The 22618-nt window shown below is 38.6% G+C and overlaps 1 protein-coding gene across 1 annotated transcript; it reads right to left on the minus strand.

Annotated features, from left to right (window-relative positions):
- Nucleotides 1-532: 532 nt before the first annotated feature.
- LOC135249259 (deleted in malignant brain tumors 1 protein-like) lies at nt 533-20893 on the minus strand. Its single transcript, XM_064324695.1, has 13 exons — nt 20624-20893; nt 17618-17797; nt 14597-14911; nt 13152-13457; nt 12294-12608; nt 11462-11767; nt 9356-9661; nt 8501-8815; nt 7666-7971; nt 5692-5997; nt 2842-2979; nt 1919-2233; nt 533-1313 (listed from the first exon to the last, which is right to left on the minus strand). The coding sequence occupies exons 1-13, from the start codon at nt 20685-20687 to the stop codon at nt 1297-1299; spliced, it is 3189 nt and encodes a 1062-aa protein (XP_064180765.1). The 5' UTR covers nt 20688-20893; the 3' UTR covers nt 533-1296.
- Between the last annotated feature and the right edge of the window lie 1725 nt (nt 20894-22618).

Consider the following 22618-nt stretch of genomic DNA (forward strand, 5'->3'; position numbering starts at 1 on the left):
TAAACTGTACATTCTCAGCTTTTATTTAAGAGTATTTTTATATAGTGGTTTCACCATATAGGCTACAAATTACAGCACTTTTTATCCACAGCCCCCATTTTAGGGCACCATAATGTTTGAGACATATTAATATTATGTAAATGGAAGTAGTCCTGTTCAGTACTTTGTCACATATCCTTAGCATACAATGACGAATTTAAGTCTGACCCATAGACATCACCAGGGGCTGAGTATAAAGTTGAGCTCTGCACCCAGCCAGTCAACCGCAACAAAGCCAACCTTGTGATATTTGGATGGACCGATTGCAGACAGGGGGAGTTCAGCAAGCTGGTAGGATGTTTGCAATCTGCTTACAAACAGTTTGCATTTGGGCTTGGACACACCGCACCATACAAACTCAAAACAGCACCTTTTTGTTCATCTGTTGTTTGAAATTAATTCTTGGAAACAAAAAGATTGATTTTGTTTAACGGCAGTAACAGACCCCAAAAAGAATCAAAAGGCTAAAACTAGAGATTGAAAAGATGCTCCTTTCCCTGCACTAGGAAAGCAATTGAGCACACTAATCAGAAACACCTATGATGCCATTTGTCCCAAATGTTATGACACCCTGAAATGAAATTTTAAAAAGCTGAGAATGTGCATGTGAATTGTTTGATTACAAATCTAAAATTGTGTACAAAGACAAACCAATAAGAAAATGTCAGTCCAAAACAGTATGGTGATCACTGGCAATCAGGCCAAGATCAGACTACTACAGATGTGAATTAATACATGTCCAGCCATTTATATTTTATTTTTCTTTATTTTATTTTTTCATTATACAAGTGAAAGAAAAGACATAAATGACAGCAAATGCAGACTCCACCAAAATCTATTAGAAGCTTTTTAAAGGATTATAAGGGTTGCTGGTTTATTATTTGTATGGTTTAGAATTTTGCAATGATAACAGCAACTTTGTGGTATCAGGAAAAGTTAGAATGTTGCTCAGGTGTCTTCCTTTTTTGATATGTAGTGTTAATAGGTCTGTAGGATTTCTGTTTAAATCACTGCATTGGTGTTTTACATAGATTGAATCATTTCTTCTAGGCTTTCTTTGGGTTCCCTGAATGCTTGTTTTATGATTATACAGGGGGCACTGGCTACAATCACAATAACAAACTACAGGTATATGACCAATCAGAGCAAAGAGAGTGAAGAGGAAGGAGCAAACAACAGATCAATGACTGAAACCCAAGTGACTGATCAAAGCAGACAGACACAGAGAGGGTCCAGAAACAGCATGCAGATGGGGACCTATTCATTTGATGCTCCTTAAAAGAGAGAAAAAGTAGAATAATTTGTCAGACTTGCTGCAATTTTCATTTGAATAGAAAAGTAAGCCTATAATTTAAAAAAGCTAGTTCTAGCACAAACCAGTTGCACAACAAATGGTCGCATTTCTTCTGTAATCATTGTGCATTCAATTAGAATTCAGTGACTTAAAATAAGAGATATACTTTATAGAACCCGGTGGGGTAATTTGTCCTCTGCATTTTGACCCATCCTAGTTACTTAGGAGTAGTGGGCAGCCACAGTGCAGCGCCCAGGGACCAACTGCAGTTCTGAGGCCAGGGCCTTGGTCAAGGGCAACTGCAGGAGTGCACCTAACATGCATATTTTTGAGTGTGGGAGGAAACCGAAGTAAACCCACGCGAACACTGGGAGGGCGTGCAAACTCCGCACAGAAAGGCCCTAAGCCGAGATCTGAACCCACGACCTTCTTGCTGTGAGGCGACAGTGCTAACCACGGTGCCACCGTGTCCGCCCAAATACACACCGTAATTTGCGTTTTTTCCCCCCCAATAGGAATGGACATGCTCATCTTTGCAACAGTCAATTTAAGGCAATTATGGAAACATAAGAGAGGATTTCCTACCTGAGCAAACCACATGAGCCTCTTCATGGTGACTACAGTTGTGAGTCCCAAACCCTGAGTGCTGGCACTGTGTCAGGGAGGATTCGTTTCCAGAGCACCTCACATCATTCAACCAGATGGGCCCGCTGCCCTGTCCAAAGTGGGCACTGTCTGGGACAGCCATAGCTCTGCCACAACCCAGATGTCTACACACCACCTCAGTGTTGTTTATGTTCCAGGTGTCATCACACACTGTTCCCCATTGGTCATCATGGTAGATCTCCACTCTGCCAGAGCACTGATCACTTCCATTCACCAGCCTGATCTGGGCACTGGCTACAAAACACAGGTAGAAAGACCAAACTTAGTGATTTATTTCCAGTGAGTGTTCCAAAATAATTCAAGTGCAATATGCGTTCCAAAAGCTCACACTATGCTAATCAATAAAAACAGGCAATAATATTTTACATTTTTCCTGGATCCAAAAAAATTTGCAAGCTGAATATAAGAGAAAAACAATATTAAAAAAATCAGTGGATTTATGCTGACATGACAACACCCAAATTCACCTGGTAGCTGGTCATGGAAAGGCAGAGACAGCGGTTAGGTAGCCACCGCCTAGACTACCATCAAACTATAATTTAAAATTTTATATTTTGTTTTAACCTTTATGTTGCTTAATGCCAAGATTATTACCTACAGTGGCAGAAATATTCAAAAGATTTGATGAGCCAATTAAGTCTACCATAAGCAGAGAAGTAACGATTGATAAAGGAATGGAATAACGGCACTTTTTATTAATGCTATGACGTTAATACATACCCACATCAAATGGATTACAAGAGGTAGCCACAAACTTCACGTGGCACTAACATCAAAGAGTATTATAAATACAGCCTCCCACAGAAGATACATCTTGACATTGATTTAAAAACTTGGCTTACAGTTAATAATGAATAGGGACATAAACGTCATTATGTCCCTGATGTCATCACACACTGTTCTCGACTGGCCTTCATTGTAGATCTCCAGGCTTCCAGAACATTGATTATCCTCATTCACTGGATTGGTCTGGCCACTGGCTACAAGATACAGATGGAAAGACCAAACTTGGAGATGTGTTCTGTGATTTATTTCCTACGAGTGTTACACAATTCATTGAATTCATTCAAAGCGCAATGCAGGAGCAAAAAGCTCAAACTATGGTCATCAATGCAAGCAGGCAAATTATTTTAAATGATTATAATTTTTCAATTTTTCGGTGATCAAAAAATGTCCAGGCTGAAACAAAAAGAGAAAAACACGATCAAAGAAACTCAGACTGCTGTTGGCATAGATGTCGTGGTCTCCGGTTGAGACCAAACTGAAGAGATTTGTAACGGGGTCATGTGGCAATGCCTAAATCTTCCAGGATCTTCACAGCTTCATCATGTGAGGAAGCCTAGCTTCATCTTTGTCTCCAAACCCCCGTACTACATAAGTTAGTTCAAAATGGCTCCCACTGAACTCGCTAGTTGAATAATGTTAGCAAGCAGTTAAGAAGTTCAGTAGCTTAGCTAGCTAACAGCAATTGTATTTTTATCTTGTGTATAATAATTTATTTTTTTTTTCAAATGGATTGATGCATTTAATAGCCTATTTTTGAGGACAGGGTTAACATCTCAAGTTAAGTGTTGCTAAGTTAGACTATGAAGCCTGCGACAAAGAACAATACTGTAGTTGATATTTTTAACTCTTGAGGGCACAGCATCTAGCTTGCTGGCTAAAGAGGTTAAGCCTGGTTTGTACACACAGCCTGTGTGACCAATGTAACGGGGAGCCATTTAACCGGATAAATAAACTGAACAGTCTAAGTGATCTAGTTAGCAAAGGCATAATTTCAGTGACTATCCACAGCTCAGAGAAGTAAATAAGTTGCCACCCCTTGCAGTTTCACTTCACAGTTTATTGATGAAATTCACAATGACATTTAGAATAAAGGCTGCATTGAACACTTATGATGTCATCAGAACATACCAGTCATATAGTCTGTCTCTCTTCCATTACTTGAATGTGTTAAATGGGTTGGCCTGGTCAAAATCAGCCTTATGGCAATTTACACAGCAAAAATTTCCAGTGTGAAAAAAGTTTAGTGTTGCTACATTATACTAATGTAGCCTATGATGAATAGTATTATAATGATATTAACTTTAGGAGCACATCTACCTTACTGGCTAAAAGCAGTTCAGCCAGCTATGCTCCTACAGCCTTTACAACCAATAGAACAGGCCATATAGCCTAATAGCTGAGCAGCTGGTTAAGAAAGCTGGATGACTAAACGTTCATTTTAGCAGCGATTCGCCCCAAAATAAGAAGAAAATGAGATGCCACCTTTAGCAGTTTTTACCTGTATTTCACCTTGGTAATTATGAATTTCTCCAGTTACGTGATAGCATTTAGAATAAAGGCAACACTGAAAACGAATGATGTCATTAGAACCAACGAGTCATGAGGCCTTTCTCTCTTTCGTTATATTAACGCGATGAATGGGTTTGCCTGGTCAAAATAAGCTTCATGGCAATTAATACAACTGAAAGTTCCCCATGTGAAAAACGTTTAGGCTATTTCACTTTTTAAAAGGTAGCAATATATGGGTTAGGCTACCATGAAAACGTGCGTGCCAGTCAAAATTGCATTCAAAGTAGATTGCAAGATTATTTCAAGATAGCCTTAAGCAATCTGTCTAAAAATCATAGTTTATTCTGTCAGTAGCCTGACCGTGACATTATGGGCATGATATACCTGCAAAATAGGCTAGCTTTTTCACCATGGGAATTTCCATCACGGATTCTCATTAATAATTAGATAGCCTTGCATGTAGGGCCAGGCAGGTCCACGGAAATCCTGAGACAGCGGTAAGGGCCTACAGCTACTGCCAAGCACACTGTCAAAAAATTATTTTAAAATCACATCATTTTGTTTAATTCTCTATGATACATAACGGACTAGATTATTACAATAAAGGCGAGACTGATGGACAGGTGATGTTTGCCATAGGTGGGGAAGCAATGACCAGGAAAGGAATAGATACAACTTTTATTAACACAGTGACAGTAACACTAAAACTGGCTTACGGTTGATACTGAATAGGAACATTACCATAAAAATAAACTTTTTCCAAAAAGGAAAGGATGTGCTCTATTGTTCATTGTAACAGTCAATTTAAGGCAATTATGAAAGGATAGAAGATTTATACCTGTCTGATCTGGTCACCAGCTATATGAAACACATTATTTTTAATTCTCATCAAAAAAATTCACATCCTTTAGTGACAATAAAGAAGACTTTGCTTTGCACTAGGGAATAAACTCTGAGGTTTCCTGTTTTTCTGAAGCAAAGGATTCTTTGTCTGAAGTTGTCTATATATTTAGTTTTTTCAGAGAAAGGTGAAGATAAAATGCTGAAAATGTAATCTGTACAGCTTTATCATCTTGCACTGAGAGGATGAGATAAAGCTGTATTTAAAAGAGGTGAAGATATAGTTTTTTAATAAAACAGGCTGGATCTGATAGATCATTCATTTGCTAAAAACAATCATGTGCTCCATTTCACACAAATACATTTAAATCTTGAAGTGACAGAAATTCAGTGTCAGTCAAGTAGGCCGACAAAGAAGAATACTGTGTAGTTCATCACCTTAAAATGCAAAATATGCTGTGAGATTTATTCCCTAAAAGGAATGGATATCTACACTTGATGATCTTTCTTACTGTAAATTTAAGGCAATACTGAAAACATAAGAAAATGTTTCTTACCTACACAAACCACACCAGCATCTTCATGCTGACTACAGTTGTGAGACCCAAACCCAGAGTGCTGGCACTGTGTCAGAGTGGATTCCTTTCCAGAACACCTCACATCATCCAACCAGATGGGCCCGCTGCCCTGTCCAGAGCGGGCAAAGCTTTGAGCAGCCAGAGCTCTGCCACAGCCCACCTGTCTACACACCACCTCAGTGTTGTTTATGTCCCAGAAGTCATCACACACCGTTCCCCACTGGCCATCATGGTAGATCTCCACTCTGCCAGAGCATTGATCACTTCCATTCACCAGTCTGATTGCTATATGAAACACAAGAAACACAATGCACTGGTCTCATTGGTTAAGAACAAACATGACATTTGTAACTGCGTCACATGGCAAGGCTTAAATTCCCCTTCGTAGCTTCATAATTTCATCACTGGATGACGTGCAACCCTGTTCTAGGTTCAGTTTCATCTGCAAATGCTCCAAACCCAAAAACTACGTAAGTTAGCTCACAAACAGCCCACAGCTATATGGCTAGCTTTCTCTATAACGTTAGCACTCAGTTAGGTTGGCTAATAGCAATGGTAGTGTTGTTATCTTGCACAGAAAATTAAAAACTTCTGTAGATAAAATGAACATCGCAAGTTAAGTCTAGCTACCTTAGACCATGTCACCTGTGTCAATGAAAAGTATTGAGATCAACTTTGCAGAAGGTTGCAGGCTAAAGAAGCAAATCCTGCCATATTCACGCTATTGTGTGCCATTTGAAAAAAGTCTCACACTCTGAAACCCTTCTCAGTGCCTTTTAAACATCGACATAATTGTTAAATATAAATGTTAAATGCATAAACTACATGTTTGGAATATATACTAATTGGCCACACCACCTATGTGTAAAGTCAGTATTTTGCATGATGGAGGGCGCTCTCAACCACACTCACGCAAACACATTTGAATTGGCTGCCTCAAAAAGACTACCCAAGGTAAATAATTTGAAGCCATTGAAGGGGTATTTGCATCTGGGGTAAGAGCTGCAACCAGGTATTTTAAAAAAAACAACAACTTTAAAATTGTGTCACTCTGTGACCCTATTATTAATTTTTCATGGTAGTTTTGCAGAAAACTTACATATATAAGACGAGTGACAAATTAAAAAAGAAACCTGAATAAAAGAGAGGAGAAACATAAAGAATACAGATGCTTCCATGCAGGTGTAATGCTTGATACAATTAAGCAATTAACATCCTATCATGCTCTGTGGCATGTATAAAACTGCTGAGCAGGCCCAGTTGACATTGATTTTGGATCAAGATGGCAAAATGAAAAGATCTATGTGACTCTGAAAGTGGGTTCATTGTTGGGGCATGGATGGGAGGAACTTCAGTCCAAAGACTGCTCAACTGCCTAGTGTTTCAATAGGAACAGTGACTAAAGTGACATCTGCATATAGATCTGTTTATCTATACCCTAGTGTGTAGAGCAAAGCTGGTCCGCAGAAAGAACTCTGGACCAATAGTTCTGCCTAGCCTACCATCAAAATATTAATTAAAAATATTCTATGTCATTTTGTTTGTCTTCACTTTGCTTAATGCCTAGAGTATTACGATACAGCCAATATTGGCAAGGTTGATGAGCCAGTGAAAGCTGGAAAAGGAAGAGAAGCAATGACTGAGAAATGAATTGCATAACAGAAATTTTAATAAACATAATGACAGTAACACATACCCACCCACATTCAGTGGACTTCTAGAGCATGTCACAAACATTACCCAGCACTAAAATCAAAAGTGGATTATAAATACTGCCTCCCGCCAAAGATATCACTCAACATTGATAATAAAACTGGCTCACAGTTAATAATGATTACGAACATTAACACAGACATGTGAATTGCACTGAAACTGAACACTGCATATGTTCTCTTGTTCATCTTAGTAACAGTCAATTTCAGGCAATTAAAAAAAAAACTGAAGATTTCCTACCTGAGCAAACCACACCAGCATCTTGATAGTGACTACAGTAGTGTGATCCAAACCCAGAGTGCTGGCACTGTGTCAGGGAGAATTCATTTCCAGAGCACCTCACATAGTCCAACCAGATGGGCCCGCTGCCCTCTCCAAAGTGGGCATACATTGGAGCAGCCAGAGCTCTGCCACAGCCCACCTGTCTACACACCACCTCTGCTTGGTCTATGTCCCAGAAGTTACCACACACCGTTCCCCACTGGCTATCATGGTAGATCTCCACTCTGCCAGAGCATTCATCATCTCCATTCACCAGTCTGATCGCTACATGGAACACATTTTTTAAAATCTCATGTAAACATTCACATCCTTGCGTAATAATAAAGACTTCCTTCACATAAGCAATACATTCTGTGGTTCTTATGTTTTTCTCAAGTGAAGGTTTTTTTTCCTGTAATTTATTTATTTATCTGAAAAGGTGAGAGGTGTAATAACAGGCTTAAAAATATCAGCTATAATCATATTGCCCAGAGAGGATGAGTTCAAGCTACATTTAAAAGGAGTAAAGATTCAGGTTTGTCATAAAACAAGCTGGATCTGATGTATAATTCATTTGATAATACAGTCATGTGCTCTGTTTCATACATCTACATGCAAATCTTGGTTTGACACACACTCAGTATCAGGCATGCAAACAATTAAAAATTCTGCCAAGAATTCTGTGCTGTTACATCAACTGAAAACGAGCACTGTTCTTTGAAATTTTCTTTCCAAAAAGGAATAGATATTTTCTCTTGTACATCTTTGTAACAGTCAATTTAAGGCCATTATGAAAACATAGAAGATTTCCTACCTGAGCAAACCACATGAGCACCTTCATGGTGGCTACAGTTGTGTGACCCAAACCCAGGGTGCTGGCACTGTGTCAGGGCAGATTCGTTTCCAGAGCATTGCACATCATCCAACCAGATGGGCCCGCTGTCCTGTCCAAATTGGGCACTGCTTTGAGCAGCCAGAGCTCTGCCACAGCCCACCTGTCTACACACTACTTCAGCGTTGTTTATGTTCCAGACATCATCACACACCGTTCCCCATTGGCAATCATGGTAGATCTCCACTCTGCCAGAGCATTCGTCATCTCCATTCACCAGCCTGATCTGGGCACTCGCTATATGAAATTTAAATTTTTAAAATTTTAAAGAAACTATTCACATCATCGGGTGATAATAAAGAAGAGTTTACTTCAAATCAGCAAATAAATTCTGTGGTTTTCCGTTTCTCTCAAGAAAAGTTTTCTTTGTCTAAATGTATTCACTATTTATTTATTAGAAAAAGAGGGATATAATAAAATGCTTAAAAGTTAATTATGTAATTATATTGGACTGATAGGATGAGATCATTTCATTTAAAATGGGTAAATATTTAGTTTTGTAATCAAACATGCTGGATCTGATGGATAATTCACTTGAAAAAACATTCATGTGCTCTGTTTCACACATCTACATTTAAATCTTGGGCTTATAGACACTCAACATCAGTTATGGCGACAATTAAGAATTCAATGTAGAATTCTGTGCGGCAACAGCGACTGAAAAGGAGCACTGTTCGTTGAGATTTCCTTTCCAAAAATGAGTGGACATGTCCTTGTGCACATCTCTGTAATAGTAAATTTAAGGCCATTATGAAAGCAAAGAAGAAGATTTCCTACCTGAGCAAAGAACAGCAACATCTTCATGGTGACTACAGTTTTGAGACCCAAACCCAGAGTGCTGGCACTGTGTCAGCGTGGATTCGTTTCCAGAACAGCTCACATCATCCAACCAGATGGGTCCGCTGCCCGGTCCAGAGCAGGGAAAGCTTTGAGCAGCCACAGCTCTGCCACAGCCCACCTGTCTACACACCACCTCAGTGTTGTTTATGTCCCAGAAGTCACCACACACCGTTCCCCACTGGCCATCATGGTAGATCTCCACTCTGCCAGAGCATTGATCACTTCCATTCACCAGTCTGATTGCTATATGAAACACAAGAAACACAATGCACTGGTCTCATTGGTTAAGAACAAACATGAAATTTGTAACTGTGTCACATGGCAAGGCTTAAATCCCCCTTCGTAGCTTCATAATTTCATCACTGGATGACGTGCAACTCTGTTCTAGGTTCAGTTTCATCTCCAAATGCTCCAAACCCAAAAACTACGTAAGTTAGCTCACAAACAGCCCACAGCTATATGGCTAGCTTTCTCTATAACGTTAGCACTCAGTTAGGTTGGCTAATAGCAATGGTAGTGTTGTTATCTTGCACAGAAATTTTAAAACTTCTGTAGATAAAAATGAACATCGCAAGTTAAGTCTAGCTACCTTAGACCATGTCACCTGTGTCAATGAAAAGTATTGAGATCAACTTTGCAGAAGGTTGCAGGCTAAAGAAGTAAATCCTGCCATATTCACACTATTGGGTGCCATTTGAAAAAAGTCTCACACTCTGAAACCCTTCTCAGTGCCTTTTAAACATCGACATAATTGTTAAATAAAAAAGGATATATTATACATAAAAATAAAGATTGAATGTAAATATAAATGCAAATGTTACACATAAATGTAAACATTAAATATGAATATAAATGTACCTTTTAAACGTCAACATAATTGTTAAACATAGACGTTAAATGTATAAACTACATGTTTGGAATATATACTAATTGGCCACACCACCTATGTGTAAAGTCAGTATTTTGCATGATGGAAGGCAGTCTCAACCACACTCACGCAAACACATCTGAATTTGGCTGCCTCAAAAAGATTACCCTAGGTAAATAATTTGAAGCCATTGAAGGGGTATTTGCATCTGGGGTAAGAGCTGCAACCAGGTATTTTTAAAAAAAAACAACAACTTTAAAATCGTGTCACTCTGTGACCCTATTATTAATTTTTCATGGTAGTTTTGCAGAAAACTTACATATATACAAAGACGGGTGACAAATTAAAGGAGAAACCTGAATAAAAGAGAGGAGAAACATAAAGAATGCAGATGCTTCCATGCAGGTGTAATGCTTGATACAATTAAGCAATTAACATCCTATCATGCTCTGTGGCACGTATAAAACTGCTGAGCAGGCCAAGTTGACCTCGATTTTGGATCAAGGTGGCAAAATGAAAAGATCTATGTGACTCTGAAAGTGGGTTCATTGTTGGGGCATGGATGGCAGGAACTTCAGTCCAAAGACTGCTCAACTGCCTAGTGTTTCAATAGGAACAGTGACTAAAGTGACATCTGCATATAGATCTGTTTATCTTTCCCTAGTGTGTAGAGCAAGGCTGGTCTGCAGAAAGAACTCTGGACCAATAGTTCTGCCTAGCCTACCATCAAAATATTAATTTAAAATATTCTATGTCATTTTGTTTGTCTTCACTTTGCTTAATGCCTAGAGTATTACGATACAGCCAATATTGGCAAGGTTGATGAGCCAGTGAAAGCTGGAAAAGGAAGAGAAGCAATGGCTGAGAAATGAATCGCATAACAGAAATTTTAATAAACATAATGACAGTAACACATACCCACCCACATTCAGTGGACTTCTAGAGCATGTCACAAACATTACCCAGCACTAAAATCAAAAGTGGATTATAAATACTGCCTCCCGCCAAAGATATCACTCAACATTGATAATAAAACTGGCTCACAGTAAATAATGATTACGAACATTAACACGGACATGTGAATTGCACTTAAACTGAACACTGCATATGTTCTCATGTTCATCTTTGTAACAGTCAATTTGAGGCAATTAAAAAAAAAACTGAAGATTTCCTACCTGAGCAAACCACACCAGCATCTTGATAGTGACTACAGTAGTGGGATCCAAACCCTGAGTGCTGGCACTGTGTCAGGGAGAATTCATTTCCAGAGCACCTCACATAGTCCAACCAGATGGGCCCGCTGCCCTGTCCAAAGTGGGCATACATTGGAGCAGCCAGAGCTCTGCCACAGCCCACCTGTCTACACACCACCTCTGCTTGGTCTATGTCCCAGAAGTTACCACACACCGTTCCCCACTGGCCATCATGGTAGATCTCCACTCTGCCAGAGCACTCATCATCTCCATTCACCAGTCTGATCGCTACATGGAACACATTTTTTAAAATCTCATGTAAACATTCACATCCTTGCGTAATAATAAAGACTTCCTTCACATAAGCAATACATTCTGTGGTTCTTATGTTTTTCTCAAGTGAAGGTTTTTTTTCCTGTAATTTATTTATTTATCTGAAAAGGTGAGAGGTGTAATAACAGGCTTTAAAATATCAGCTATAATCATATTGCCCAGAGAGGATGAGTTCAAGCTACATTTAAAAGGAGTAAAGATTCAGGTTTGTCATAAAACAAGCTGGATCTGATGTATAATTAATTTGATAATACAGTCATGTGCTCTGTTTCATACATCTACATGTAAATCTTGGTTTGACACACACTTAGTATCAGGTATGCAAACAATTAAAAATTCTGCCAAGAATTCTGTGCTGTTACAGAAACTGAAAACGAGCACTGTTCTTTGAAATTTTCTTTCCAAAAAGGAATAGATATTTTCTCTTGTACATCTTTGTAACAGTCAATTTATGGCCATTATGAAAACATAGATTTCCTACCTGAGCAAACCACACCAGCATCTTCATGGTGGCTACAGTTGTCAGACCCAAACCCTGAGTGCTGGCACTGTGTCAGGGAGGATTCATTTCCAGAACACCTCACATCATCCAACCAGATGGGCCCGCTGCCCTGTCCAAATTGGGCACTGCTTTGAGCAGCCAGAGCTCTGCCACAGCCCACCTGTCTACACACCACCTCAGCGTTGTTTATGTTCCAGAAGTCAGCACACACCGTTCCCCATTGGCAATCATGGTACATCTCCACTCTGCCAGAGCATTCGTCATCTCCATCCACCAGTCTGATCTGGGCACTCGCTATATGAAATTTAAATTTTTTTAATTTTCAAAAAACCATTCACATCCTCGGGTGATAATAATGTAGAGTTTCCTTCAAATAAGCAAATATATTCTGTGGTTTTCTGTTTCTCTCAAGCAAACTTTTCTTTGTCTAAATTTATTCACTATTTATTTATCAGAAAAAGAGGGATATAATAAAATGCCTAAAAGTTCATTATGTAATCATATTTGACTGATAGGATGAGATCAATTCTTTTAAAAGGGGTAAATATTTAGTTTTGTAATAAAACACACTGGATCAGATGGATAATTCATTTGGAAAAAGTCATGTGCTCTGTTTCACACATCTAGAGTACATTTAAATCTTGGTGTTACAGACACTCAACATCACGTATGGCAACAATTAAGAATTCAATGTAGAATTCTGTGCAATAACAGCGACTGAAAACGAGCACAGTTCTTTCAGATTTCCTTTCCAAAAATGAATGGACATGTCCTTGTGTACATTTCTGTAATAGTCAATTTAAGGCCATTATGAAAGCAAAGGAGAAGATTTTCTACCTGAGCAAAGAACAGCAACATCTTCATGGTGACTACAGTTTTGAGACCCAAACCCAGAGTGCTGGCACTGTGTCAGTGTGGATTCGTTTCCAGAACAGCTCACATCATCCAACCAGATGGGTCCGCTGCCCGGTCCAGAGCAGGGAAAGCTTTGAGCAGCCACAGCTCTGCCACAGCCCACCTGTCTACACACCACCTCAGTGTTGTTTATGTCCCAGAAGTCACCACACACCGTTCCCCACTGGCCATCATGGTAGATCTCCACTCTGCCAGAGCATTGATCACTTCCATTCACCAGTCTGATTGCTATATGAAACACATGAAACACAACGCACTGGTCACATTGGTTAAGAACAAACATGATATCTGTAACTGTATCATATGACGAGGCTTAAATCCCCCTTAGTAGCTTCATAATTTCATCACTGGATGACGTGTAACCCTGTTTTAGGTTCAGTTTCATCTCCAAATGCTCCAAACCCAAAAACTACACAAGTTAGCTCACAAACAGCCCACAGCTATCTAACTAGCTTTCTCTATAATGTTAGCACACAGTTATGTTGGCTAGTAGCAATGGTAGTGTTGTTATCTTGTACAGAATATTAAAAACTTCTGTAGATAAAATGAACATCGCATGTTAAGTCTAGCTACATTAGACCATGTCACCTGTGTCAATGAAAAGTACTGAGATCAACTTTGCACAAGCTTGCAGGCTAAAGAAACAAATCCTGCTACTATATTCACACTATTGGGTGCCATTTGAAAAAAGTCTCACACTCTGAAACCCTTCTAAATTTTTCCTAATTTTCCATCGCAAAATGAAAAAAAGTACTACAATTTAGAAATGTCACTTTTAAACATTTAGAGAGAAATTGGTGCAAAACATTGTAATCGCTTTTTCAAGAGTAACGTTTTTCATTAATGTATGATTAAAAAAGGATATATTATACATAAAAATAAAGATTCAATGTAAATATAAATGTAAATATAAATGTACTCTGGATCTGTTATATGCAAAATGTTGGTGTCATATAAACCCATGTGGGCTGGGCATCCATGTGATGCATGACACACTAATAAAATTCATTCATTCATTCATTCATTGTACCTTTTAAACATCAACATAATTGTTAAATTTAAATGTTAAAAGTATAAACTACATATTTTAAATATATACTAATTGGCCACACCTCCTATGTGTAAAGTCAGTATTTTGCATGATGGAAGGCAGTCTCAACCACACTCACGCAAACATATCTGAATTGGCTGCCTCCCACAAAAGATATCACTCGACATTGATAATAAAACTGGCTCACAGTTAATAATGATTACGAACATTAACACAGACATGTGAATTGCACTTAAACTGAACACTGCATATGTTCTCTTGTTCATCTTTGCAACAGTCAATTTAAGTCAATTTAGAAAAACTGAAGATTTCTTACCTGAGCAAACCACACCAGCATCCTCATAGTGAGCACAGTTGTGTAACCCAAACCCAGGGTACTGGCACTGTGTCAGAGCAGATTCGTTTCCAGAGCACCTCACATCATCCAACCAGATGGGCCCGCTGCCCTGTCCAAAATAAGCACTGCTTTGAGCAGCCAGAGCTCTGCCACAGCCCACCTGTCTACACACCACCTCAGCATTGTTTATGTTCCAGATGTCATCACACACCGTTCCCCACTGGCCATCATGGTAGATCTCCACTCTGCCAGAGCATGGGTCATCTCCATTCACCAGTCTGATCTGGTCACTGGCTACAACAATCATATGAACAGACCAATGAGTTTTGTGTTTTCTTTCCTACGAATGTCACAATTCATTGAATTCACTGAACGTGCCATTGAGGTGCAGGTTTGCGCGCCAAAAATTCACTTTCTGATGGTAATCAGTAGAAAATGAGGCCAAGGTAGAATAAATAATATTGCCTATTTCTTAAGGGTTGCGAGTTTGTGGTCATTGGGGTTATTTCTGTAGGAAACCCTGAAAAGTGCCGCAGTGCTGTATAGGTATGGGGCATGCCCCACCAAGCTGTAACTTGCCGGACAGCACACCTGCCATCCCACAATGTGGCGTACAGCACTCTGTTTCTTGTTTCTTATTAAAAGCAATGTTAAAACTGTTCATATTATTGGCCTGCTTTTTTTCACCGTATTTTTCTATTGTGGGTTCTCTTAAATGTAGCTTATCCAAAGTTGTTGGGCCAATAACATTATGCCACTGGCCAGTCTCTTCCTAAAGGTGCACTGTGATAACGCGAACGGGTGTGTCGCCTCATAGCCGTTACTGTATTGTAGGGCTGCCGCAATTAGTCGACGTAATCGATGACGTCGATGCTGAAAATGCATCAAATTAAATATTTTAAACCGACACATCGTTTTTTAAATTTTTATTGATTTACCTTTTTGATTTCTAAAACGCTTCAGTTCATTGTAACAAATGTTTTTCTTCAATATCACTACGTAATTGCTACATAACATTAGTCGTTTTCGGCTCCAGTCATTGGTCGGCTCCAGTCAACGCTACAGTTTTTATGGCGGCAGCAGCAGAGTCCGACTCGGTTGCTAAAGAGGTTCGGAGGTTCCAAAAATAGCTGTGCGTAATACCACACGTGTTGTTTACGGTGGTGTCACCATTTTCAGTACAGTCTGGCTTGATTAACAATTAATTTATTCAGTAGGTGAAAGTATAAGCTTTCTAACGATGCATAACATGTCTAATTTTGCTTTTGGAATAGCGTTTTATAGGTCAGTGTAACCAAAATAGTCTTATTATTGTGTAACCTCATAGCTGTTACTGTATTATGTATTATAGCATGGCTGGAACGCTGTATTGACCAATCAGCATCTAGGACCAGAACTATCTGTTTTATAATTAAGCAATAAGGCACAAGAGGCCATGCTATATTGTGGACATAGTCATGGATAATGTGGGTTGTTAGGCACAATGTGAAGAGGAGTGCCTGCAATCCATTTAGTCGCAACTATATTCACAATTTACCACAGCCTCAATTAGTGCCTTATTGCTTTTATAAAATGGGGGTAATATCATTGATTAATTGATTAATTGATTAATTGATTAATTAATTAATGATCACATGTATTGAGCATTTGAGTATTTAATTAATTAATTAAATATATATAATATATATATATATATACACAATAACATTCTCCCACCAGCTAATATAGTTCCACAACAATGTTACAAAAAGGATGCCAAGTAACACACCAAAACAATGGAAATATTGACACAAGCTCATTTGCTATCAACTATTTGTGGTAGAGTGAATAGAGCCGCTTTCTAGCTAAATTTTTGACTGCTACACAGTTAACCTGAGCTTATTTGAAACATTTTAGCCTGTGTCTGATCCCTGGACATGGAGCCTACCTTCATCTTTTGTGTGGTTATTGAAAGACACACAGAAAATAAAGTTAGGATATAACCTATAATATTAACTATTAATTAACATTAGCTAGCTAAAATGCTTGGTTACTCATTTTAGCATACTAACGTAACTTCGATTGAATTTTACAATAGCGTGTAGTCTATGTGAGCTACACGCTCACATAGACTACCAAGTCATGCAAACTAAACTAGTAATATTAATGTTAGCCTACACCTTGCTAACTTGTCAGTCACTCCACTTCTATAAAATGACAAAACCCTAGAAAGAGTCTAGTTAAGTATCATCACTTTTGCATAGGGTATATTCATCTGTATGTTGTCATTTACATAAGTGATAAATGGGTGAAACAGTGCAGTTTTTGGCTCAAAAGACACACCATAAATTTTGTTAGTGTGTTTTGAAATCATCCATAGACAACTATATCACCTGTGTTTTCTTAATAACGTACCTATTGCCAATGGTACAATGTCTTGTTAAAGGTGCCCACTGATATTATAAACTGCATGCCAGCCATGCTATAATACACAATATAGACCCCTTCATGGCCTAAGTCACCAAAAATTTACATGCACATTTTGGCAACGGAAGTACGGAAATTGTATTATTATGGAACTGGTGTGATAGAGGGGGAATTGCTTCATGCTACCACTTTTTCGGAACTACTCAAATACAGAAAATGTAGTGTTTGTGGCTATATATGTGTATCTGATGAAAAACAAGTTTTCAACATACAAAAATTACAAGTTACTCACACATACAAAGCACTGTTTATAAGTCATTCATTCAAACTGGCAAAATCTAGGCCTACCTTTAAAAGTATTGATGTCCAAATTATACCCAGTTACAAGAAACAATACTGGCTATTTTAGCTTGCGCACATTAAACAAGCTGTATACCAAAGCAATGCTACCCAAAGTTTCCAATATTGTTTCACGCAACTTTAAACAATTTTACAAACATATTTACAATTTGGACATCTTTATTTCTTTCTTTTTCGGTGGAACAGAGTGGCCAGCTTGGGATTCAATTTACTAAAGACATAATACAGACTTACTGGTTAAAGAGGTCACTGGAAATGCGACATTGTTGGCAGCACTGGTAAGGTTGGATCCGGGAAATGATGTTGTGATACTGCCGCTGGAACTTGTTGAGCTTGATGCTTCTGAACTGACGTTGATACCAGGTATTAGGGCTTGTGTTGTATTCACCAAACTTGCATTTATGGAATTACTCCCTACAAAACACAAAGCAGTTAAGAATCAGTGTCAAGGCCTTGACGCCTTGAAGTTCATAGCAACATCATAAAGAAAATTTTAACATCTTTTGCTTAGATTTAGCTTGCCAGCTAGCTTGCATTCTCTTCCCACTATTTCTTTAGTTTTTTGGTCTATAACATTGCTTGTTTTTATGAAATTGTCAGGAATCCTGCCTGATTCTCCTTGTGTTCCGTTTTAGTTTTGTTTATTTTTTATTTTGTAGTGTTTATTTATTTTTATTTTCAGTTTACTTGTTTTCGCTTGCGGTTGTTTTCTGTGTTCGTGTGCTTGGGTGTGCGTTTGTTATTGTTTTTCCCCCTTAGGTTCCTGGTTCCTGTCCATGCCCACGCCCCGCCCCAGTTCCACCGGTTTCCGCATCTGCAATCAAGCCTCCAGTTACCTTCCTCACCTGCATCCCATCTTCACTCTTTGGCGTTGCTATTTAGTTTCTGTGTGCACCTTTTTTCTTTGCCAGATCGTGCCTCTGATTTTTCGAGTAGCCTTTCCAGCCTTGTTTAGTGTTTTTGTCCTTCCTGGTTTTTCGACTTTTGCTTGTTTGTTTCCGACCTCGAGTTTAGCCTGCCCGTGTTATTTCTTGCCTTGGTATTTTTGACCCTTGCCTGTTTTCTCGACCTGCCCCCCGGATCCCGTTTTTGTGCCTCTGCCCTGTCTATTTGATTTCCCGGATTTTGACCCCTGCCTGTATTTGATTAAGAGACTGCTTCTGATTCTGTGCTTCGCAAAATAAATCGCATCTTCTACTAACTCTGGTCCGCTTCTGAGTCCCACCCCAGACCCTGACAGAAATAGCTATCTTTTCACTCATCAATAGCAAGACCACACAACCCTGAGATGCTTGCTGTCACAATCGAGAGATCTACTTTTTCATTATTGGTTATAGTTATTTTAGAACCTTAGTTCTTTTTTCTTAATGCTTACCTGCCCATTCAGTTTTTTTTTACAGTGAAATAATTAATCAATCTGGTCACACATTATGCCACTTGAAAGTGCTAAAACTCACAGTTATATCTGTATATACTATTTTATGATGCCAATGTTTTAACAACAATGGTTCCTTATTTTGTAATGTGGGTTGGCAAAACAAGCTTGGGGGGGGGGGGGGGGGTGCATCTTCTATGCATTTTTGAAATGACAACATGAATTTCGGTTAAGTCGGTGTCTTTATCACAGAAAGGATCCAGTGAACAAAATCCACTGTCAACGTGCAAACTTAGAGAAACATCGAAAGACTGTCCATTGTTCACACTGTTTGCAATTCTCCTGAGGAAATGTCATTGTTATCCGTTTCGTCATGACATACACACCAAAAGTATTGTGTACATTAGAATGTTAATATTTCTGGTTTGTATAGACTCTCTTAAACAAGATGAGCCCACCTACAAGCTTTTCTGACAAGTACTGGCTAAACAGTCCCTCAGTATAGCCAATGGGACCCACAGTGTGCCAGCAATGACTCGACCTGGTCAGTATAAGTTCTGCCAACTATACAGCCAGCCAGTGGTGAGCTATCATAATCACGACTGAGAAGCATTTTAGCCAGTGAGATTCTATAAGTGTATAACAGTATATGGTTTGTTAGGCTTGCACGAAAGGAGACATATTGTTTCTCCTGCATAAACAAACCATAACTTTTTCAGTACGAATGCTGAAAACGTTATGCCCTGGCAAGCAAGGTTCGTGAGGGTTTTTTGCATAAAAAGATTGCTATTTACAAAAATGTATTGACATTTATTTTGCAATGTCTGAGTCTAAACAGAAAGCTTTAAATTCGGAAGCCTTGGAAGAAATCGTCTGAGCTTTGACTTCACAGCAGAGGATGCATGTTCAATGAAAGACTTGATCCTGTTTTATATTGGTGAGCGCCTAAACACATTCTCAAAATACATTTATTGTTATTCAGTATGCTTATAATTAAGAAGAAGGCTGGATTTTAAGCAATAAATGTGGCATGTGAAATGACGTGAAATTGCAGGACGTGTTTGACATGTTGATGGGCATGGGGTAATTTTGACAAAAATTTCAATCAGTGGACCTCAATCAATGGATTGGTAAGCTAGACAGCTTATGTAGTTATTTTCTACAGTCTTCTAGACCTGCTGCTGCCAGAGGTGACAAGGGGAGAGCAAGGAGAGGGAAGTGGAGAGGGAGGGGGTAGAGGGAATGAGAGGACGGAGGGTGAGGGTGACAGGCAGGGGAAAGCAAGCTAATTTCAGCAACACTTCTTCCACTAGCATATGGTATACAATATATAACATTTTACACCACTAACATTTTACACCAAGTGTCCTTTTCAAGTCTCCAAATAGCCTTTTTGGAAACCTGACCAGGCATAGCTCAGAAAAAATAATGCTGAATTTCTGGTGATATTATCATCAAATTAGAACCTTTATTTGTCCAGCATTGTGGCTGTGGCCACAAGCATCTGGTATCCTTTCAAAAAAGAATAATCTTTTTGGTGAGAAAAAACGTCCACTGCGAAAAAACCACTGTGTTTGAGCTTCTGTTACTTTCTTTCAGAAACATTTACAGTTATGACCCTTGGAAAAGATAATTTCAGATATTCTGTAAATAAGAGCAGGCTATAAATAAGAACAGGCTATAAAACTATTCCTTTCATTCCCAGTTATAAAACTCTGAGAAAATGAAATGAGATTGTAGGAAGTTTCCTTTAACAGTTACAGAGTTTTACACTGTAGTACACATGCACATCTGTAAGACACCATGTTGTACAGTAATACAGGGCAGTGAAGCACGAATGAAAGCAGAGAGACTCCATGCTTTACCTGCATCACCAATTGAGAAGGCCGATATCCATAGGAGTAACAGTGCTGCTCCTGAGATCGTCATTCTTCAGACTTCTTGAGTCTCCAGTGACCATGCAAAACCTACTGGGAAAAATCAAAGGCATCAACGACAAAGCTTGTTAATAATTATATAATTTTATGGTTTTAAAAGAATTTTTTTTAACTTAATTTGTGTTTTTGCAATTATTTACACTAAAGAAATGAATAATAACTATAATGCACCTAGCAAGCAATCTCAAAGGTGTTGTGTCAGTCTTTTCTGGTCACAGTGATTTATATCAGTTGGCTGTGAGAACAGCATCAATCTATTCTAATAATAGGAGTAAACTCAGCCTCTTCTTGGAAATGCTATGCTATCATGCAACATTTCAATATATTCAGTTTATGAATCATTTATGAAGGTAGTGGAACCGGTTTCCAAGTAGCACATTCACACAGCAGTTTTACTAGGCGTTTGCTTATTGGTCATGAGGTGAGAAACACATGTGACAACTAGATGGCTGTCAGAATTCAACCAATTTCTTTTTTCTTTTTTTTTACCTTGGATTAGAAAATATTTCATTTACAGTAATATGCAGTAAGAACAACCATACGATGGTTCCAGTTGTGTGCAGTACAAAAAGTATTCACAGCCTTGAAGACATGAAGATTAGCAAAGAAGGCTGCATGAATTAAAAAAAACAAAAACAAAAGTAAATTCCAAATATTCAGTTTACATTTATTTATGAAGGGTGTGGAACTGGTTTCCAAATAGGACATTGTGTGCTTCCTGGTGATGGGGTGGGAATTCCAAACTTTGTTTATGTTGCTAGATCGACTTATTTCTTGATTTATTTGGCACTGTAACTTTGATAGGCATTGCGGTCCAAAATTGACCTTTGCGGCCACACACACCCATGGTGACTCCTTTGAATATACATTTTATACTTTCAGATAAGTTCAGTTATTTACTGGAAACTATAACAAAATCGCTAAAGAACCTACACCCCCTGCTTAACCATACATTTTGACTAAATCTCTGTCATTCCTTGTTGCTTCCAAATGGCTCTTCACATAAAAAAATGCCAATTTATACAATTATATTGGCTGTCTGTAATCAGAGCCAATCATATTCAGCCTTCTCTCTCTGGTGAATTTGTAGATTTGCTGCAAAATGACAAAAAACTGTCAAATAAAACCTCATTGTACCCGTTTCAAAAATGCGTCTGGTTTTTGTCTGGAGAAGATGTGGCAACCCTAGTGATATGGCCATTATGACCTATAAGAATGTGTTAAAATACTGTCATATCACTGTCATGTTGGTATCACCCAATAATATTTTAAAACTAACTTACCCAGTATCAGCTTCATGATAAATTAAGTGTAAATGTCATGCATAAAATAGCTTACTCAGTTATCAGCACCCTTGTATTTTTTATTTTCATAGTGTCAATCCAAACTCAAAAGCAAAGCTATAAAGATTCAGTAGCACTCTAGACTTATGGTTTCTCTCTGCTTAATCAAGCTAGTGAGTAAAAATATTTTGCTCATCATAAAATAATGTTGGTTGTCATCTGCTTCTTGTTTGCAGCTTGCAATTGTGCTGTAATGCACAACAGGAAGGCGTGGGCATCGGCCAGTATGGCCGGTCAAATATTTGGCTCTAGAATTTCATCACTGTCACTCCGAATGGCCACATAAATTTGAATAACAAGGACTGCAATTTTTATGATCAGAATCTGTACAGGCAGCAAAATCATCCTCGCAGTTGTGACAGTCTCAGGGGAAAAGATCCACAAGGAGGTGGAGATGTTAGAGACTGAGCACAGGAACAAAAAAAAAAACCAAAAAAAAAAAACAGCAAACAGGGGAATCACTTAGAGTAACCAAACTCAGAAACCCAACACACAAGTAACTGGCAATTTGCAGGGCATTAACATCACACGAGACCAAGCAGCAGTAAACTGTGAACTAGGAAATGAAGTAAACCAAAAC

This window comes from Anguilla rostrata, chromosome 2 (genome assembly GCF_018555375.3).
Source record: "Anguilla rostrata isolate EN2019 chromosome 2, ASM1855537v3, whole genome shotgun sequence".
In the NCBI taxonomy this organism is placed as follows: domain Eukaryota; kingdom Metazoa; phylum Chordata; class Actinopteri; order Anguilliformes; family Anguillidae; genus Anguilla; species Anguilla rostrata.